This window comes from Humulus lupulus, chromosome 6 (genome assembly GCF_963169125.1).
Source record: "Humulus lupulus chromosome 6, drHumLupu1.1, whole genome shotgun sequence".
Taxonomy (NCBI): domain Eukaryota; kingdom Viridiplantae; phylum Streptophyta; class Magnoliopsida; order Rosales; family Cannabaceae; genus Humulus; species Humulus lupulus.
Window position 1 is genome coordinate 10,035,199 of NC_084798.1, and position 23,720 is coordinate 10,058,918.

At 31.7% G+C, this 23,720-nt stretch overlaps 1 protein-coding gene across 1 annotated transcript; it reads left to right on the forward strand.

The window, feature by feature from the left end:
* Nucleotides 1-12,028: 12,028 nt before the first annotated feature.
* Nucleotides 12,029-19,195, forward strand: LOC133783773 (uncharacterized). Its single transcript, XM_062223404.1, has 8 exons — nt 12,029-12,696; nt 13,868-14,017; nt 15,095-15,235; nt 15,954-16,106; nt 16,450-16,551; nt 16,764-16,910; nt 17,744-18,108; nt 18,196-19,195. The coding sequence occupies exons 1-8, from the start codon at nt 12,048-12,050 to the stop codon at nt 18,829-18,831; spliced, it is 2,343 nt and encodes a 780-aa protein (XP_062079388.1). The 5' UTR covers nt 12,029-12,047; the 3' UTR covers nt 18,832-19,195.
* The last annotated feature ends 4,525 nt before the right edge of the window (nt 19,196-23,720 follow it).

Genomic DNA, 23,720 nt, shown 5'->3' on the forward strand with positions numbered 1-23,720 from the left:
GTAATGGACAAGCTGAGATTTCCAACTGGGAAATTAAGTAAATCTTGGAGAAGACGGTACAACGTTCGAGGAAAGACTGGTCTAAGAAGCTCGATGACGCTTTGTGGGCTTACATAACAGCTTTCAAAACACCTATTGGTATGTTACCATATAGGTTGGTCTTTGGGAAAGCGTGTCATCTTCCAGTGGAACTTGAGCATAGAGAATTTTGGGCCATGAAGACCTTGAACATGAACTTGGTAACAGCTGGTGAGAAGAGGCTTTTGCAATTGAACGAGTTGGAGGAGTTTAGAAACGAAGCCTATGAGAATGCCAAGATGTACAAGGAGAAGACTAAGAAGTGGCATGACCAGAACCTTGTCAGGAAGGAATTTCAACCAAGTCAGCAAGTATTACTCTTTAATTCAAGATTGAAACTTTTTCCTGACAAGCTGTATTCGAGATGGTCTGGTCCTTTCACGGTGTTACAAGTGTTTCCTTATGGCTCCGTCGAAGTAACAAGTGAAAAGACGGGCAACTTTAAAGTAAATGGTCAGCGGTTGAAGCTCTACTTGGGTGGTCAGTTTGATCAAGCCAAGTTCGCCATCCTCTTGGCGCCACAGTAAAGAGGAAATCAGCGTCCGTCTATATGACATTAACAACAGCGCTTTTGGGAGGCACCCCAAGTTTTTACAGTAATTTTTGTTCAGTTTGAGACATTCTAAGTTTTAATTTTTCTTATTTATTTATTTAGTTTTTTTTAATGAAAAACCATGAAAAGCGTTAAAAAAAAAGGGGCTATTAGCGCGACCGCGCCATCACAGGGCGCGACCGCGCTCACAAAGAGCCAGGCCAAACGAGTGCAGTAGCGCGACTGAGCTCGACGTCGAACATACGCGGCTTTGGAGGATGGTAGCGCGATCGCGCTGTATGTGCCGCAACTGTGCTGGAGCGTACCAGGGTGTTTAAAACATCAAGAAACACGATTTTTTTTTTTTTTTACATTCTCTTCAAATTTCTTCTCTTCTCTTTCATTTTTTCTCTTCTTCTCCTTTTTCACTCCCTTGATCCGAGTTTCACATGAAGGTCACATTAAGGTATGTTTTCTTGAATTAATCTCTTGTTTACAAGCATAGATTAATGTAATCCTCCATTGTTAGCCTTACTTATATGAATTTTGTTTCTTTTCTTGGTTTTCCATAATAGAATTTGAATTTGTTAATGTTTGGGCTGTGATTGTTGGTTGTTTTTTCGGATTTTTAGTGCTTAATGATGATCATGTTCTTAAATTATCATGTGTTTAAGGATCTCTCTTGGTAATTTGATGAAAAATTGAAAGTTAAAAAATTGGGGGAAAACTTTGGGGAAATTTTTGACCTAACAATTGGGGGTTTCGAATTTCTTGATGTTTTAATGAAATTGGATTGAATTTGATGAAATTATTGTGATGTTTGTGAATTCCTATCAATTGATTAGTTGAATTTCATTGCAACTTGAGGGAAATTTGCATTTGACTATTCTAGGGCATGAATTTGAGAGGTGTTATTCCATGTGAAGAATTGGTGCATTAGAGATCAAATTGAGTTTCTATATGGGCATTATTGGTCATAATATACTTGATTGTGCTTGGGTATTGTTTCAATTTGGTTATTTTTGCATACATCTTCACATTGAAAATTGTTGTTGGTGCATCCATAATTGTCAATTTCTTAGTGTTGATTTGTTATTGTTGGGTGTAACCTTTGTGTTCTAGTGCTTTGTTATTTTGGTTTTGTGATATGGCACCTTCTAAGAAAAGAAGTAAAAAAGTACAACAACAACAAGTGCCTGAAACTCAGGAACCTGACACTGAATTTACTGATCCTAGATTTACTTCTGCCCCTGCTCAGTCTAGGTATAAAATTGAAAAGTCTAGGAGTTAAATTCAGGAGAGGGGATTTGCAACAAATGCTGAGGGAGAGTTTACTGTTCCTGCAGAGTATGTCAATGTCATTAACGCTCACTATTGGAAATATTTTTGTTCCTCACCTATTTCTGCTGTGATACCAATTGTGAGAGAGTTTTATGCCAATGCTTTTGACCATGATTATTCTTGGAAAGCCATAGTTAGAGGGAAAACTGTCCATTTTGACAGAAAAACAATTAATGATTTCCTTAGGTTGCCCACAAATGACAATGATGAGTATCAAGCTTTGAGAAATGAATTGTGTGAGGAGAGTACTTGGGATAGAATTTTAACTGCTTTGACTCCAGCTGGGACTCAATGGACTTATCATGGGCAAACTAGAATAGGATTCCCTTTTAACTTGTTAACTAGAGAGAAAAGAGTTTGGTTAAATTTCCTTTGTGCGAATCTGACTCCTAGTGGTCACTTGACTACTGTAAATACTGATAAGGCGGTGCTACTTTATTCTATTTTATTTGGCATGACCATTGATGTTGGTAGGATTATAACTTCACAAATACAATATTCATTATTCAATCAAAATGTGGGGTTATATTTTCCTAATTTGATAACGAGTTTGTGCTTGCAAGCTGGGGTTGAATTTCATGAGACTGAGGAGCTTTTGACTCCTGTGATTTATGACACAATTACTATTAACAAGACCAAAACAGTTGGTCCTTCTAGTGTTGTTTCTGTAGGTGGTACTTCGTCTCAGGGCCGACCTAGGCGTCCTCTTTCTTCCTATTCTTTGGAAGAGAGGGTGAGTAGGTTGGAGCTCAATTTCCAAGAACATCATTTATGGAGTGTGAATATGGCTCAGTATCAACATGGATACCAACATGCCTTTGTGTCACATTTTGGCATTGATACTAGTCAGTTGCCCCAGTTTCCTCAGCCACCGCATTTTGGTTATCCTCCACCTGAGGGAGATGGTGGTGAGGGTCCTTCGTCGTGAGATGTTTGGGTTATCAGGTAAGTTTCTTTTTCCTTAGCTTTTCTTTAAAACATTGGGGACAATGTTTAGATTAAGTTTGGGGGAAAGGAATTTATTGTTGTTTGATTGTTAGTCTTTTATGTTTTGTCTTTTATGTGTGTCTTGTGTTAGTGTGTTTTGTTTAGGGTGTTTAGAGTGTCTGATAAATCAAGTTGATGATGATTAGCTGATGATAATGATTGAATGGATTTCTTGTATAGTTGGATGAAATGAAAGCCATAAAATTGAACAAAATCTGTGTGCTTGGTTGAATGTTTCTTTGAGTTTCTTGGGTCTATCTAAATATGTGAGAGCTTGATCATGATTTTTAGATAAATCTCGTGCATTTGATGATATTTATGCTTGCTTAATTTTGGTTTAAGGAAAGATGGATGATTATGCTTAGAACTTGTTGCTTGCTACTTGAGGCGAAATCATAGATAATGCATACTTAGGAAGATGATTTAGGCGATTTTTTTGGAACGATTGAGCCTTTCAAGCCAACCTTGATTAATTTAATCCCTAGTTGTCCTTTTTGAGCCTAATGTTACGTTCTTTGTTTTGACACCTATTTTGAGCTTACTTTAAACATGTTATTATATTTCCTTCCCTTGAATGATTACCGTGAGCATACAAGTGAATGATGATTGGGGGATTGGTTTTGTAATAGGGTGTATTGTGGAGTGTTATTAATAAAAAGATTGAGATTTGTTTAAAAAAAAAATATTGAAAGTAAACTACACTCCTTTTAAACATATAGTATAAAAAAAAAAAAAAAAAACAAGTTTGGGGGAGTGTAGTTTGAAAAAAAACATCTAAGTGTGAATTATCTCAATCTTGAAAAAAGGAAATATTGGGATTGTCTGTGAACTGTAATGTGGATAACAAGTTTGGTTTGTATGGTTTGTATGCTTATGGTAATTTTGAGCCTAAATGACATTTCGTCTACCCATGCCTAAGCCTATCGTTATAAGCTATAACAACCCTATTGATTCTTGAGCATGTGTTGTCTATATTAGTGGAGAGTAGTAAGTGAAGCAAGCATATGAGATAATAAGATTTGATGGTTTGTGGTTAGTAATTTGGTGAGTTTAAATAGATTCAAATGAATGTTATTTATTGATCATGATCAGGCGAACATATATTTGTTTGGAATTGAGTGAGTTGAAGAAATATTTTGATCGAAATTCTAGATTATCATGATGGTTGGATTTTCTGAAAACTATATGAGCATGACAAACATAATTTGGAGGCTTGATTTGTCATTGTCAATTTGTTTTGTCTTTGTTTAGTTGTTTTAGGTTTTTTTTAGGATTGTTTAGAGTTCTTTACTCGAGGGCGAATAAATGTTAAGTTTTAGTGTGTCTGCTTAGGAAGTATTTTAGAGGTTTATGGTTGTTTTATTCTATTTTATGCTTGTGTTTGTGTTGTTTTTGTTTATTTTTAGGTTTTGAAGGATCGGGATGATTTAGAATGAAAAAGATGCCAAAAAAACGCACAAAAATTCAAAAAGCTGTCAAAAATGCCTTTTCTGAGAGAGTATAGCGACCTCGCTACAGTAGAGCGCGACCGCTCTAGGTTGCTGGAAATTGAAATTCGGCAGATTTTTAAATGAAGGGCATTTTGGTCAATTCACATGGGATAGTTTAGGGTTACGATTTCTGATGCGATTTGAAAAGAAGAAAAATGTGAATTAAGAGGAGAGACAGAAACAAGTGGAAAAAAAAGAGAAGAAGAAGCTTGGAGTGAGCGTGGGCGATTTGTGACAATTCCCAATCTAGTTTCATTTTCTTGTTCTTTAATTTTCTATGTTTTTTGTTTATGCTTAGTTTGATTATGGATATGAATACTGAGATTATGAGCTAAACTCCTATTTAGGGATTTGATGGATATTGACTGAGATTATTCCATGGATTAATGCTATTTGATCGTTCTTTCTTCCTTGTTTATGTGATTTGTTCATCTTTGTGCTTAATGCATGTTTGAGATTGATCACCGTAAACATGATTCATGATCCTAATATGAAATCTGAAAAGTGAATATTAGGAATGCTCTAAATGAATAAACATAGGTTTTGATGTGAAACGAAAGTATTTGCATAGCTTGTGTGACTTTTAGATTATTGCTTAATGCGAATTGCTTGTTGTACTATCTCAGAGATGCAGTAGTTGACATGCAATTTAGTACTTTTATGATCTGAAAAGAGTTTAGGTGATTTTATAATCTGTCATCATATAAGAGGAAGAAGAATAGTTGACTAGTATTAACAATTGGGTAATTAAAGCAATTGAAATCATATTCCTAATTTCACATCCATTGTTAAACCCCTTTCTAATTGTTGTTTTGCTTGTTTTGTTTTCTGCATTATTATTTTAACACCAAATTTTATTGTTGCCAAATTGAAATATGGATCAAATTTGGTTAGTACTTAGCTGCAATTCCCTTGGGTTCGACCTCACCTGTGTGAGTTACTACTTGTATGATACGTGCACTTGCGTGTAATAAAATATCGCAACACACTGATGCTCCTAGCTGCGGCCACAGGTGAAAATCTGACAAGTTTTTTCAGTATTTTCCAACCTTTTTGAATGGCACCAAAAACCCAAATAACTCCCAAATCTCAATTTCAATTCCATAGACATCCAATTAATCATTGGTAACAACCATGGGGGTTGGTGGAATTTGAAATTCAAATGGTGTCTCTAAACTTTATAAATAGGAGCCTATTGCTCACTTGTAAAATACAATTTCTCTATCCATTAGAGTATTTGGCTAGAAACACCTAGAGGCTTGATTATTCCAGAAAACATTTCCAAAATCTGTGAGAGATCCCTTAGTGCTTGAGTTAGGGAAAATAAGCTTTTGGACAAAGGTTTCAAACTTTGTTCAAGTTGGTGATCCCCAACACTCTTTACTTTGGTAGTGTGAGTGAGAGTTCTTTGTTCATTGTTTTTGTTCTTGTTCTTTTATTCTATTGCTTTTCATCTTCTTCTATTATTCTCTATTTACTCTTTTATTTGTATATTTTTGTTTAGAGTTGTAATCTCATCTATAATTTTCATTCTACCACTTCTAGTTTATTTGTATATTTTTTCATAGAGTTGTATTTTCTATTTCTATTCTCTTCTACCTCTTTATATATTTACATGTATTTTTTTGTTCTAGAGTTGTAACACTTTTTAATCAATAATTATTTATTTGTAATATATTGTCTAGAGTTGTATTTTCTTACCAATTTCCATTGAGGCAACACACATTTTCCTAACAGTGCACACCAGCCACACAATATGGCATGTGAATATTATGTGATGAGGATGTTGAATGATTATATTGAACATTCTCGCCCTGGACGTTACTTGAGGAAAGAGGTATGCATATAAATTTATACAAAGCTAAAAATTTATTTATTATTAAAGTATATATAATCAAATAATAATAATTAACTAATATATTTTACTTTGTATGTTTTGTAGCTAAACACTACGCCATATACACCAGCACAGATTAATGAAATGCGACAACACTGGACAAATCATATGCTACCGATAGTTCAAAGTCATCGACCCACATATTAGGTTTTTGTTGTTGTTTACTTTTTCTTTCTTACTATGTGTCTAGCTAGCTAGTGTAATATTTGTTAATTTTGTATGTTTAACAACAAATATTACATTTTTCTAGATTTAGCTAGCAAAATTATATTATATACACATTTAAGTTTTATTAATGAAAATTCACAATTATAATTTAGATTTTTTAATTAATATATTTAATTCCATTAATTAATATACTGAAAATAATTATTTAATTATTTAAAAAAAATACAAAAACCAATGATTACTCGCGATATGAGACATTGAATGTATACAAAATCTATCCAAAGGAGACGTTGTATGTACCCTATGATAACTCACAAGGGGGGACTTTGTAGACATTCAATGTCTCCCCCTCGAAGTCATTGTAGGGTGTAAACCGTACACTCTATGATGACTCCTAGGGGGAGACGTTGAATGTCTACAAAGTCTCCCTGTGGGAGTCATCGTGGGGTGTAAACCGCACACTCTATGATTATTCCCAAGGAGAGGCGTTGAGTTGTCTACAAAGTCTCTTCATGGGAGTCATCGTAGGGTCACTTATGACGGCTCCTCCAACATCTCCCCTGGGGGAGACATTAAATGTCTACAATGTCTCCCCCATATAGCCATTACACTCCTATTTTGTTGTAGTGTTCTGAAGGATGTGCCTTAGAGTTTGGTTGGTAGGGGTGAGCATCGGTCGGTTTGGGCGGTCTTTTCACAACAAAAAATCCAAAATTCGGTTTTCGGTCCGGATTGGTGCAATCCAAAAACCGACCGAACCAAACCAGTTTAAAAAAAAACTGATCGTTTTGGACCGCAGTTTGGTCGATTAAACCGACCAAACTGAATTGATTATTGTTTTTTTTTTGAAAGTTTTAGTTAAAAAATTAAAAATTTTGGATTGTTGGAATTTATTTTTGTGCATTTTTAAAACATAAATATATAGAACATAATTACATTTACAAATTTTAAAGTTTAAAACATAATTAAAAGTACAAATTTTAAAAATTTTAATAATTAATAATTATATAATATTATATTATTATTTTATTATGTTCGGTCGGTTTTGGTTTTATTGGTTGATTCACCCAAAATTTCAAAACCGACCGAACAGTAGCAGTTTGCACCGTCGGCAGTTTTTTCGGTTTAAACGATTTTGGTTTTTTCGGTGTTCGGTAGGTCAGTGTACACGGTCTTTTCGGTTTTTCGAATTTTATGCTCAACCCTATTAGTTGGTGAACACTTTGATGAGGTATGCTTGGAAATAGAGCCGGAGCTTCTGTTAAGCTGTCATCAAACAAAAAATTAGCTTCTCCATAAGCGGATATTTAGATTATGCTTCGAGGAGTTGCTTGCTCATATGGTATACTATTAACTTTTTGTTTTAGTAATAATAATATTATTTTAGTTCAATTAACTTTTTGTTTTAGTTACTGTGACTAAAAATGAGAATGTCGGCGGTAGTGTGTGGAAGAATATAATATATTAAAGCTTTATGTATCTTGTGGCATAATTATACATAAAGAAGTTATGAAGTATTGGAGTTGAAACTTCATCTTTTATATTTGTTCCAATTGGCTTTATTTAAACACATATTCTTGATGAGAAATGTCTCAATCAATATGTCTTATTCCGTTACTTTTTTGCAGCTAGTGTGATAACTAAATGATTGAATGAAAATACGTATATTTTAAAATTAAAAATAAAAATTGGACAATGCCAATATATATGCATGAATTTTCGGCATCAATATAGATTTGTGTTGGGAAAATGAGTTTCGATTTACGCAAGTTTATTGAGTATATAAAGTTAGGATTATATATTATTCCGACATAGATGTATTGTGATTCACATGAGCATATTCTTTCTCTACAAACTTTTGTGTATGCTAGCTAGCTTGTCTTTTCCACTTATTAGTTTTTATATTTGTAATTTTGAGCCAAGTTATAATATATATATAAATATATATATAACATATCTATAAATATATATATATATATATAAAAAGGAGAGCTTCAAGAAGATGATGTGACACTCTAAAATTACTCCAAACTATTTTTTTTATTTTCTCCTTTAATCTAATTTTTTTATTCATTTTTATTAATAAAGAGATGATGTGTCATTCTAAAATTACTCCAAACTATTTTTCTTATTTTCTCCTTTAATCTAATTTTTTTATTAATAATTATTTAAACTTTATTTTTTAGATATTTAAATAAGATATATTTTTTTAATTAAATACCTAATAAACTAACAAAAAAATAAAATAAAACAAAAACTACATTAAACATTATTTTTTTAGATATTTAAATAAGATATTTTTTTTCTATTTTCTCCTTTAATCTAATTTTTTTATTCATTTTTATTAATAAGGATATGATGTACAACAAATTTTTTTAACTTTATTTTCGGTACTTTAATTATTCAGAATTTTTCAAAAACTTGCAAGAGATTTGATATATAATAGACACCATTATGAAAAAAAAAATTGTATTCAATACGCCCTCACGTATCCATAAAAGGAACATGTTGTATGAGTAGGGTGAAAAAGAATCCATGTCGTAGCATTCTCCTAAAAGTATTTTAAAATATGTATATTTTTTAATAATTACAAAAGACTGCGCGAAGCACGGTTATGTTTTCTAGTCTATATATAAAGGAGAGCTTCAAGGAGATGATGTGACACTCTAAAATTACTCCAAACTATTTTTTCTATTTTCTCCTTAAATCTAATTTTTTTTATTCATTTTTGTTAATAAGGAGACGATGTGTCATTCTAAAATTACTCCAAACTATTTTTTCTATTTTCTCCTTTAATCTAATTTTTTATTTATTTTTATTAATAATTATTTAAAATTTATTTTTTTAGATATTTAAATAAGATATTTTTTAATTAAATACCTAATAAACTAACAAAAAATAAAATAAAACAAAATCTACATTAAACGTTATTTTTTTAGATATTTAAATAAGATATTTTTTGAATTAAATACCTAATGAACTAACAAAAAATAAAATAATAAAAAAAACTACAAATATATACTACATAATATACTAATAAAATTACATCTTTGAAGCGGTATATAAAAGATTATCCAAACGAGTAATCAACATTTTGATAAAACACAAAGTCCACGAGTTAATTTTAAAAAATAAAGGGTCCAAACGGGTAATCGGCTGAAATACAAAGTCCAAAATGGTGTGTATATATAGTTTACTTTCTATAAAGAATTTTTAACACTTTGAATAAATACATAGTCCAAAGGTTAATTTTAAAAAATAAAGAGTCAAAACAAGTAATCGGCCAAAGTATAATGTTCAAATAACCAATCTATCTATTCCTATTTTTAACATCTTGACAAAACTTGAGGTCCACAAGTTAATTTTTAAAAATAAAGACCCCAACGAGTAATCGGCTAAAATACAATGTTCAAAATGATGTGAACCCTTACAAAAAATCATAAATTATATATAATTTAATTTTTATAAAGAATTTTTAACCTTTTGAATAAATATATGGTCCAAATGTTAATTTATAAAAATAAAGGGACAAAACGGGTAATCGGCCAAAATACAATGTTCAAATAATCGATTTATCCAATCCTATATTTAGCCTTTTGACAAAACACAAGTTTTAAAAGTTAATTTTTAAAAATAAAAGGTTCAAAAGGGTAATCGTCCAAAATAATTCTTACACAAAACATAAATTTCCATATACATAATTTAAACTTTTTATAAAAAAAATAAAGCAAAGCGTATAATAATGATAATAATAATAAAAAACTTGCAAGAGATTTTATATACAATGGACATCATTATGAAGAAAAAAAAATTGTATTCAATACGCCCCTCACGTATCCATATAAGGAACATGTTGTACGAGTAGGGTGAAAAAGAATTCATGTCGTAGTATTCTCCTAAATGTATTTTAAAATATGTTTATTTTTTAATAATTATAAAATATTGCGCGAAACACGGTTATATTTTCTAATATATATATAATGAGAGGCATAATGAGAGCTATTTCTATGCCAGGAGAAAAATAATAATTTGAAGAAAACGTGTATAAGAGAGTCAAGATTCTTGCTCTAGACTTTAGTTGACTGCTTTAGAAAGAAAGAGACTGATGAGTTAGAGAAATAGTTCGAGTAAAATGAAAAAGCCCTACAAATAGGATAAAGGAGGCTATCGTGTTCTTCAATATATTAGTTTGTTTGGCAGTCACAATAAATTCGAAGGCTACTCAAATGTACATTTTTGTGGATTCAACTCCATTTTGAATCGGTGGAGGCAAGAGAAAGCTTCTGCTAATTCTTTCACATGCTTCGATGATGTTTTGAATTTGATTAGCATGACGTCTAGGTATACTTGTATTGTGCGACCACGTAGAAGTGACTCATTGGAATAAAAAGATATAACCACTCAACTGCGTAAAATCCTTTGTCTTCATATTTAATTTTCTTAAATAATATTTTTTTCTTAGCTTTTTTTATTTTGGTCGACGAAAAATTACACATACAACAACCACACAAAAAAGTTGAAGCTTTATTCCATTAATTGTTTTATTAATAATTATATACTTCGAAAAGAGATGTCGCAAATTATTATATGACGTCAATGAAAATGAGGGATGAGGGACCATATTAAGTGACATTTGGAATAATCATTACTTCGTATCCAATTAAGTTATCTCCTCTCTCGTAATTTATCGTACACCTTTCAATAAAGGGTTTTTTTTTTTTAAATTCCAACATGATAAATTAGCTCTTGAGACTGCAAATTTCATATATAGGATCATTATTAATAGTTTATATATATATAATGACCAGTGTAATGAGCAGCAACTAAATATAAAATAACAAGGGTATGAATATTAAGTTATTAATAACAATATATGAATTGACTCTACTAATTACTAATTGATTTTTAGATGAAGCTCTATGATTCTTGTTATATTATTATGGGCTAGTTCTTTTGCGGGCATCCATACCGATCTAAAAGATGGAGCCAAGCCGTACGAGATCCACATAGTGTAAAAAGATACTTGAGATCTAAAAAATAAGTGAACTGAAAAAAAGTCACTTGTGATCAAGTGATTCAAGATTAGTGGGAGAAAAATTGCCATCATTGATCAATTGATTTAAGATTAGTGAATGAAAAAGCGTCACCATCATGATGGGATATTGGAGTACGGTGTGGCACATAATTAGTGTAAGAATATTGAGTCATTAATAAAAATATGTGTAACTCCACTAATTACTAATTGATTTTTAGATGGAGTCTGGTCATTGTTGTTAATTCTTGTTAGTACATGTAGATATGGTAGTTTCTTATGAATACATTATAAAATGATAAAATCATGATTCACGGGGCTCACTTATTTGAAAGTATTGAATTAAGCTAGAAAAAGTTGGTAATAATAAATTCTCTCATTTGAAAGAAGGAAGCGAATATAATTGCTCCTTTACGCAATAAAAAAGCAAATAGATTTTCCTATATATAAATTAGAGAGACTATAACGAAACGAAGATGCATATCATTACCATTATATATAATATTAAGTACAATATATAAGATGGTAAAAATGGATAATGATGTGGTTGAACTTGATCGGTATCTTCATTCGTTGTCATTGAAAGACAGGAAAGAGTTTATGGCGATGCTGATCAGGGAGGGCATGAGAGGTGACTGGGTAGCAGTGGTGGAACTATATGGCAGATACCCTGTAGCTCACGTGACAAAGATCAGCAAGTCGGGGTATACGGCATTGCACGTGGCGGTGTCGGACGGCAAAGAAGACGTGGTTAAGAAACTAGTGGAACTGATCAAACTAGTCGATGAAAGAATTCCACCTCAGCAAATCAAAATGGAAGATGATGATGATGATGACGAAGATAAAAGAATTCTACCTCTGCGAATGAAAAATGAACACGGGTCTACTCCGCTGCACATAGCGGCGTCAATGGGGAGCGTCACCATGTGTAGGTCCATCATCGAAGGGTCATATGACGGCGATAAATTGGTTGAAATTGAAAACAATGACGGCGAAACTCCGCTGTTCTTGACTGCTTTCCACGGCAAAAAGCAAGCATTCCTCTACCTCGACCATGTGATCAATCGAAGGTATAGGAGCACAGAAGAAGGAACCGAAGCGGCTATGAGATGTTGCAGGAGAAATAACGGTGACACTGTTCTGCATTGTGCCGTCAGTGCTGAGTATATGGGTAATTAAGCTTTCTTATTTTTTATTTATTTTATTTCTATATAAAATATGCAGATTGAACCATGATTTCATCATAATATATTATATAGAATATCTCCAACATTAGTGGGATACATGTTATAGTTATAGGGTAGTTTTCTGGTGCAGGGGACACTAGTTCGGTTTACCCCCTTTAGTTTTTTGTTCGGGAAGTATTTTCGGCGCAAATTATTTTTATTGTCCTGTATAATGTAGTTATTTAGTGCATCTTACAAATTTTCGGGAAATTTTGAATAATTTACAGTGTAGAAAACAAAGTTCAAATAGTTTGTTGCATGCGTGAAATGTAACCTCTTTGAACTTTATTTCGACACTGTAAACTATTCAGAATTTTCTAAAAATTTGCAGGATGCTCTTAATAACTACAATGTACACAGTCATAAAAAAACTGTCGAAAATACTTCCTGAGCCAAAAATATCAAGAGGTGCACCGATGTGCTCCTTTTTTAAAAGTGCACTGGAAAATCCTCCTATAGTTAAATGTACACCGTCGTGTATATAAATGGAGGTTATAATTTCTCAAATTACCCCAACTAAAAAAGAGCCTACCCATAAGGATTAAAGCGATACCTTTACTGTAGAATTGCTCTCTATGAAATATATATATATATATGTAGGGAAATTCTACTATAGGGGTTTTATTTTAAGCCCTACCGGTAGGACTCTCAGTGTTCTCATCCCGTGAACAGTTTTTAGCGTGACTTTTTTTTATGACCGTGTATATTGTAGCTATTTAGAACATCCTGCAAATTTTCAGAAAATTCCGAATAGTTTACAGTACCGAAAACTAGGTTCAAGCATGTTGTTGCATGCGTGACTAATTTTTTTTTTTATGCACGTGGAAAACAACATGTTTGAACCTAGGTTTCGATACTGCAAACTATTCGGAATTTTCTGAAAGTTTGCAGGATGCTCTAAATAGCTACAATATACACGTTCATAAAAAAAAGTCGCGCTGAAAACTGTTCACAGGTCGAGAAACACTGAAAGCCCTACCGATAGGGCTTAAAGTGAAGCCCTATAGAAGAATTATTTTATATATATATATATATTTATTGGTTTGCTATTTTTAAAAAAAAAAAAGTATAGATGGATCTAACATTTGCATTGTTCCCGCCGGCCGGATTTGACAGATATGGCATTTCAGATATCTAAGCAATATAAGAATATGACTTGTAGTGTTAATGAGCATGGGGTGACGCCTCTACATTTATTAGCGGAAAAGCCTTCGGCATTCAAAAGTGGTGCCAATTTCGGAAAATTCAAAAGTATCCTATATGATGGTAAGTGTTTAAATATTAATTAAATTATAGAATCATATGGTAAAAACATTGTAATTTTTGTAAATGTAATATTTAGCTAATAGACATTTCTATCATGCCTAACATCTTACATAACTTAATATCGGACTTACATATACTAATTATTTAAAATGCAGAAATAATAATATATAATATTTATTTACAAAGTTTGTCATCCTAATAATATATAATGTATATATTTTTTTGTTTTTTGTTTTTTTTTTACTTTTTCTATTTTTTTAAATACGCATTCAAGTTTTTAAAAATACGATTTTCAAAATTTCATAATTACGAAAATACAGTTTTTAGGAAAAATAAATAAATAAACAACTTGAAAGCAACTTGAAAATATAACTCATTGGACCAACTAAACATCAACAAAAAAAAAATCTAAAAACAATGTGAAAACACAAAAAAAAAAAAAACCTAAAAACAAATTGAAAACAATAAAAAAAAAATAAATAAATAAAACCGTAAAAATGTAAAAATTTTCTTAAAACTGTAAATTTGAAAAAAAGAAGTTTGACCCTAAAACTTTAATGTTTTGGCAAAAATTAGTATTTTATGTAAAAATCTTTTTTTTTTTCAGGATATATATATGAGTTATATGTAATATATATGATAATTTATGGGTTTTTAAGTACATACCAATTAGTTTGATTACGAATTAATTAAGGGAAGAATAGTTTGAATCTTTAGACATGCGTGTACTATTTTTTTTTTCCTTTGTACTTGAACGTATCTAATAAGAATAGAGTTTTTTTTTTTTTTATAATTTTTTATGAGTTTACAACTTCTTACAGTTTTTTTTAATGTTAAATATATACTTCACATATACCTAACATCTACCGAACATAAAAAATGTATATATACCCTAGATACGGTAAAAAGGATATTCATATATAATTTTTTTTTCTTTCTAAAAAGTAACATATTTAAAAAGAATTAAGCGCCTTTATACTTTATTTACAGAGTGACAATTAAGTAATTAAAAAAGGATAATGCCTCAAATAATTATCAAATTAAGAAATTATAATCTGCCAATTTTCTCCTTGCAAGGTATTAAAGTAAAGCGACCGAAGGTGGAGACTTATCGTAAAGCTCAACAAAAGGACACAGATGATCATCATACATATTATACACAAAACTACACCACAATGGTCAATTGCTTCAATATTCTATGGAAGTTTGCTTGGACAGGTATATAAATATATATATATTTTTTTTTAATTTCTTGAAGAAAAGATATAAATCCATGTTTTTCATTAATTTTTATTTTCTTGTAATTTCATTAATTTTACACAAGCCTTTACACCAATAAAAATTACACACATTCCATCATCAGTGATTTTAACATCATCATCTAAAAAGTTAGATTGAATTATTTTAATTGTAAAATTTTCAAATTATATAATGAGACATGATTGTCTATAATTTTTAATCCATGATTTCAACCAGCAAGGACACATATATGTTGTTATTTACTGAATTATATACATGATACAGATTGTGAAAAGCATTTAAGAATTCTTTATATAAAAAAAGAACAAACAATACATCCGAGCTAATACAAATGTATCTTATATCTAAAAATATTTTTCTACTATAATTATTAAGTAGTTTCTAATTATAAGCACGTGTGAACACTATTGTTTGGGAGTGCTTCCAATATAATTATAGTTAACAATCTTATTACTTACAAAACTAATAATGAACATATATATAAATTAATTATTTATTTATTATCGGATTATAATCATATACTTAATATTTTAATCAATAATGAACTTAATTAAAAGTACATTTGAAGATATATATAAAATAACTATATATATTTAAAACTTTTCCATATATATATATAAATGTACAAATCTGTAATTATATTAATTTTACATTCAATATATAATTTATATTTCAGCAATTAGATGCACAAGGAGCGCAAAAGAAGCCGATCCAGAAGAACCTATAAAAAATGATGAAGGTGACCAGATAGAGAGTGATAATAATAAGACAGAGATGAGTGCAGATCCACAAGTCGAGGATGACCAGGATCATATGAACAAGGACAAAGGTAAGTAAATTTCTTATATATATATATATATATATATATATAGATTTGCCCCTAGCTAGCATTCAAATTAACCCTCAGCATTATTTAACTTAGACACAGTTTACTATCTATCTAAGATCAACTTCTTTTGAATAAGCAACACCTGTTTTCCTTCCTTCCAAGGCAATTAGGGTCTCCTTATCATACTTTAATTTGATAATATATTTTGTCCTGAAAGAGAGTTGGTGATAACTCATCTCTCTAGATCTGTATGGACTACGTACGTACGTAGTTTTTTCGTTTTGGTATGTACGTCATAAGAATTGGTAATTAATTAATGTATAGATATCTCTAATTCATGTAGACAAGCCATCAGATGGGAATGAAGATCATGGACGAAATCAATGTATTGATGTTCCAAAAAAAATTATGACCAATTTGATAATGCATTTCACACAATTACTAGGTACGTACGTATGAATCTGAGCCTTCAATTAGTTTTAATATTTATGATCTATATAAATATATGTAACTTTATTCATAAATATCATATATAATACATATATGTTATAATTTTGGGCACTACAAAACATAAGTAAATACATAAATTTCCAATATATGTTGGTTTATATATATATATATATGCTGAGAACATTTTTTATTATTTTTGTATAAAAGGATTTAGCTTTGGGTTAAGGGACATGATCAAGCTGAAAGAGAAACATATATGCTCTCATCAAGTGTTAAATGAACTCCTACAATATGATAGTTATGCCAACGAAGATCCTGGAGAGAGCCCTCATGCTGAAAATGAGATATATAACTGTGAGTATATGTCATACATACTAATATAAATATATATAAGAAATTTTTGATATAGGGGATTCACTTTGAGTCTTATTAGTGGGGCTTCCAGTGTTATCGATCTTTGAACAGTTTTCGGTGCGATTTATTTTATGACTGTATATATTGTAGCTATTTAGAGAATCAGCGTGATTTTTAGAACATTTTGAATAGTTTACCATACCAAAAAATAGGTTCAAACATGTTGTTGCACGCGTGACTAATTTTTTTATGCGCGTTTTTGGTACGGTAAACTATTCGAAATTTTCAGCAAATTAGCAGATGCTCTAAACAACTACAATATACACAGTCATTAAAAAAATCGCGCCGAAAACTGTTCACGAGTCGAGAACACTGAAAAGCTCTACCCGGGCTTAAAGTGAGGAGAATTCTCATATATATATTTATATAACTCTACGTACCAATCTTGTTTATTATTAGCTAGCGAACACCACTCAACTTATGAGACTTTGTACACAGTACGATCGAACTAATGAAGTACTCCTTTAATTTCATGCTACCTTCTCCTGAAGATGATCGAAGATTTCTTAATTCCTTTTTCAAAGAACCTGATGCGAGATTTCCTTGTCCTTGATGATTTGCACTATAAATTAATTAGTTTGAAATCCCTATTATAACGCTTGCTTATTATATATATTAATCTTTGCTCTAAACAAACTAATGTTTTTCAAAACATACACTCATACAAAACTAATGTCCCATATATGTTTTCTTATTAATAATTGTAACTATCTGAGCCAGAAAGAGGCAAAACTTTCAAGTAATGCTGTGTTTTTTTTTCCACTCCTGGGCAGTACCCGAAAATCATGAGCCGGTCCTACCAAAGCGTCAAGAAAAGAAAGACACTGCGGTGTTAATTGCATCAAGAAATGGCATCACAGAAATGGTAGGGGAAATCATCAAAAGATTTCCATTAGCAATCTACGACAAGACAAAAGACAAGAAGAATATAGTGTTGGTGGCATTGGAGAATAGGAAAGCGGATGTATATAAGCTATTGCTAAGGACACATCCCCAAAATCAGAGCCTCTTTTGGAAACTAGATGAAAATTTAAATAGTGCATTGCATGTTGCGGCAAAATGGAATCAAAAGCGACCTAACCCGTGGAGAATTCCTGGTGATGCCTTGCAACTGCTGTGGGAAATTAAATGGTTCAAGGTACGTTGTTAGACCTTAATTAAATATTGAATAGCAGGTGTTCGATCCTAAATTTTAAATATCCTTTTTTCTATAATATTTATGCAGTTTGTAGAAGATTCCATGCCCCAAGAGTTTGATGTTCGTTTCAATAAGGACAATCAAACCGCGGGTGAGCTTTTCACAGAAGAGCATAAGATCCTTGTTGAAAAGGGTGGCGAGTGGATGAGGAAAACCGCAGAAGCATGTTCTGTAGTGTCAACACTCATTGCAACCGTTGCTTTCGCCAGCTCCACTACTCTACCAGGCGGCAACAACTCCTTCGGGCAGCCAGTGCTCGAGAAGGCGCCGGCGTTCAAAGTCTTCGCAGTAGCATCGTTGGTGGCTCTCAGTTTCTCCATCACTTCTCTGGTTATGTTCCTTGCCATCCTCACCTCCCGTCTTTCAGAGAGAGATTTTGGTAGAAGCTTGCCATGGAAGCTTTTGGTTGGCTTGACATCACTTTTCGTCTCCATAACCGCCATGCTTGTTTCTTTCTGCGCTGGCCATTTTTTCGTCCTAAGAAATTCTGTCAAAGTTGCTGCTTTCCCAATTTATGCGGTGACTTGCATCCCGGTCACTTTCTTCGCTGCTGCCCAGCTTCCACTCTATGTTGATCTGGTACGTGCCACCTTTTCGAATCCCTTTGGGAACGCAAAACACATATTAGATTCATCTCTTAATAAAGATAGAAGCAAACGTTGAAGAACATCTATGGAGATTGGACAGAGATAATAAATTCTAATTCCCTGGTGCAAATTTGGAATTATTAATAAAGAGAAAAGTGATGATTGTGTGTGGTCTCGATCTCTCGCTGCCTGTTGGGTGATTTTCAATAAATTTTTGTGTGGTTTTTGATGTTGCCTGTCTAATAATAAGTTCTTGATGAACAAGTGAACTGTTTATTATTAATTAGTGTTGCACCCATATATGTCCTTAATGCTTCTTGTTTTATAGACAAAAAATCGTGAATCTACAAACAAATAATTCTCTCACGACTTTAGTGAAAAAAAGTTTTATCTTTAGGGTTGACAAATAAATTCATAAACAAATTTGGGTAAATACTCCTATGTTTTTATGAAATAGAGACTTGGTATCATGTATTTTCAATAATTTTTATCATACATACTATGGTATCTTCGCCCAAATTTTGTCAACAAATTTTATTGATATAACAAAATTGCTCCAAATATTATATAATTAAGTAATTAAATTTAAATTTGAAACTAATATAATTGGCGGCCAATTGATTATATTGATACATTTTATTGATTAAATTTTAGTTAAGGTACCAAATAAGTAAGTACAATTTCAAATTACAGGGTATTAGATCAACATTACTGAAAATATAGGATACTAATAAGTCTATACTTCGATAAATTCGTCCAATGAAGACTCAATTACCAATTGCCTACACTTAATAAGTCTATAATTTTGCCGATGTAATTTTTGCGACGATAAAAGTCTTTTGCCGGGAAAGGTTGAAAAACCATTTATGGCATGGTATTGCATTGGCAAAGAGCTTTCCCAAAAACTTGACGCTATTAGACATTTTCCCGACGCAAAATGAAATACGCCGGCAAAACATTGTATCAACAATGGAAAAATGCTCCAACAAAAAAAGCATACGCAAGTAAAAAATCCAATTCACGAATTTGGCAAAGTGACATTTTCCAGGGAATAATTGCGATGATTTTCCCTTGTTGGTAGTCGGGTGATGGTTTCATACTCAATAGTCACTACACCAATAACCCCTTTTTATAATACATGAATATAACACTAATGAAAAAGTATTATAAAAGTGTTAAAAATATGGGCGGCAAACACACACTAAAACTAAAAAAAGGGCACTAATTTATTTATGGGAAATAAACTTTTATTTTGCCTTTTTTTTCGCAGGTCTCACTTTACAGGAACTCAACCTCTCTCTCACCTCATCCCGTTAACTCATCTGGGCTCATATTTTCTTCAATTTCTATCGATCCCCTACCGATCCTGATCTCCCTAGCCCCCCAAAATTTTTACACGGTCCCAGTTGAAAAAAACCCACACACAGTCCCGATTCCCCTCTCTCTCTCTCTCTCTTCGTTTCTCTGTACATCTCTCTCTCGTTTTACCCCGGCTCGCCACTTTCATTTATTTTTCTCTCACTATTCCCCGGCTTCTCACTCACTTTTCTCTTCGTCAAATAGCTTCTTCAACAATCACTTAACTGGGTATTACCCAAAACACTGCTTCTGCTTCTCCTATTTCTTCTTTCTCGAAAAAATTTCACTCAGAAACCCTTAAACCCCTAATTTCCCTCTCCCTCCGCACAACCCACTTCGCCGTTTCTATACCCTTCATCATCATCGTCATCGTCATCGCTATCAGGTATACTTTTTGTTTTTCATTTTTTTTATATAATATGTTTGTATGTATGTACACATATGTACTACTGCAAAGACCCATATCTTGATATTCTACAAGTACACAAATGACCACGGAAGGGTCATTTGGTTTCATTTTCTGAAATTTTTACTTCAATTTTTCATGCACAGAATGTGTTTGAGAAAATACCTTATAGAACTAAAATTATGTTAATAGTTTTTTTTTGCTGATCTAACTTCTATACTATTCTGTTATATCAAGTTATTTCTTTGGGTATTTTTCTTTGGGTATTTTTCTTTGATCTCAATTGTTGTGTAAAATAATGGAGGTGTAGTTACAAACGTATCATATTTGTACACACTTCTCTTTGATTCACAATGCTATCTCCACAAAGAAAAGAAAAAAATGCTTTTGTTGGATGATTTTTATGTATTTTAAAGTGTTGGTGAGAAACTTATTGATTGTGGAAGGTACGGAATATTATTTTCTGTTATTTAAATTGAAGTGCATAATTTCTTCACTTAGCCATGCTTATTTCTTCTAGAATTAGTGTAGTGAGTATGTACAAATGCTCATTTCATATTTTAAAACAGAGTAGGCATAGCCAAATGTATATGAGGTGTTCAAGGAAATGTCTGACTGTACAACACAATTGTGTTAATATTTTTTTTTACGAATTGATTTTAAGATATTTTATTGTTGATGCTTTGGATGTGCTGACATGAATTGTTAGTCTTACTGTACTGGGTTTTTCAATGGCATTTAAATCTTGGGAGGATCATAGAAAACAACTTGAATTGGAGAAGGCTCGTAAATCTGGGCTTGCACCAACAGAGGTTGATGAAGATGACAAAGAGATTAACTTTCATATTCCTCTATATGTCATTTTTGAGAACCGGTAAGCTTTAAATTTCTGAGATTGCTAAATTATTTTTGTGAGAGTCTAATGTCTAAACTGTATATTTATGCAGCATTGTTCTTTTCTAACTTATTGTTAGAGTTTGAAACTTGAGAGGAAATTGAAATTGGATCCAAATTATACTAAGTCTTGGTATGACAGAGGTGTCCAAATATTTAAATTAGAAAAATATGCAAGAGGGGTTTCTGGTTCAGATTGGTATAATTTAATTAAGTTGTTTATTGACTTTTAATATTAATATCAGTGCCTATTAGTTATTAAGCATCTAGGCTACGAATTGATACTAGTAGTAGTGACTAGTAATTATTTATTTTTAATACCAATATTAGTGCCTAGTTTTGTAGATTAAATATCTAATAATTAAACACACTTTTATTCTTATTTTGCTAACTACTTTAAACTACATTGGTTATGAGCTATTGGGTTTAATTAATAAATCAATTAGCATAATTGTTGATGATTATGATCTTTAGAAAATGGAATCTTAAGATTGACGACAGTTTTGATGAATCATCTCTTAAGTTAAATAGCTTGTGATATTTTCCCACCAGCTTAACATTGTTTCTAGCTTATTTTGCTTAAGTCTCTCATTCTCTCTCTGTTTTCATAAATGTGTTTATTTATTTATTTTGTGTAAAATATGATATCATTGAGGTAAGTTTTGGTTTTTTTAGTTGATATGTTACTTTAGAAGAGTGACCTTCCCTGTGTTGCCCACACCCCAAATTTTGATTTTGTTTATGATTTCTTTTAAAATGTATGTCATCTATGTTCGTGCTAGTAGATATGTCTCTGTGGTTTGCTTTAGAGGACTTGCAAAATGTTTTTTGATTTCTTATGGAGGACATGTCGATTTTTTTTTAAAGTGCTTTCTTTCTGTATAAATTGGTTGCGTTTTATTTTCCTGTTGCTAGCACAAGTTCTTTGTTTTGTATGCTTGATTCTTTGAGCACATTCTAGAATTTCCTATATAAAATATCAAGTAATAACCCATAGATCAGTTTTTTTGAACATTTTAATTGAATTTGACATTGGAATTAAACCTCCTCACTGATGCAGAACCAAGAAAGAAAAAAGAATGAGCAATAGAAGAGGATAATTTAGGGAGAGAAATAGACATTGATGGAAATGACAAAGAACTAGAGAGAAAGATAACAATTTTATTAAGAGACAATCTGATTTTTTTTTATTCTATCGTTTTACAAAATTTCACACCCCTTTTAATCATTTTCTTTATTCTTTCCTGGATTTTCTTTTTTTCTTTCTTTTTTTGGCTATTTAGATTTCTTTCCTTAATTGCAAGAAATAAACTAAAGCTTCGAATGTGTTTTTGGTCCCCTTTCTAAAATTGTTTGGATGTTCTCATATGCAAACGTCCTTCACTTATTATGATGTTCTTCTGTTAAAAGTATTCTAGAATGTTCTAGGAGAAACCTAGAATTAATTAGACTATGATATAGATTATTATAGAATTATTTAGAGAATAGTAGAAACTAGTTAATGACTTGGAAAATTCTAGAAAGTTTTAGATTTCTTCATTGTATCCTAATAGAAGAGTGGTGTGTGCTTAGAGGGCAATTGGAAAATAGCAGGTGTGTCAGTTGTAAAGGTGCCTTAGAGAGTTCTTTTGTCATGAGTGCTCTAACCTAAACATCTTGTGTTGCCCTTCAATATTAATAAAGTGTTGTTATTTTCCACTCAACATCTTCTATTTGAATGTTGTTGGTTTAACTAGTAGTTTGATTAAATGCAATGGTTGCTCATCAGATATGCATACAAGTATGGTTGGCTGTTTCGCTTCTGGTTGATGCCCTGGGTGCATCAGCACAGGTATTATCTCTTTCTTTGACTTATATTGCTTGCTATAATGTTTTGATCCTACTAAAGTTGCCCTTGTTTTGGACCACTAGTTTTGGCAAAGTTCTGCTTATTATTATTGTTTTTTTTTTTTTGCTCATACTGGTCAATAATAGAGGGATACTCTAGTTTTAAATCTATTGAAATTTCTCTCTACATAGTCAGCGTCTGCACATGATTTGTCTCTGTTGATTTATGATTTGTTTACTTGTAGGCTTTGACTGCAAGTTATATGTCTAAAGGTGACTATAAGACAGTGAAGGAAATTGCTCATTATGTGCTAAAGGTAAGGTTTTTTTTTTCTGTGTTAATTATTTATCGAGTTTTCTTGTACCTAAACACAAACTAATCAAAATTATGCCACATCACTTAGGGACTAATACTGAAGACAAACAAAACATATATAAGATATAGTAGCAAGGGAGACAAGGAGTGAACTATATATTGA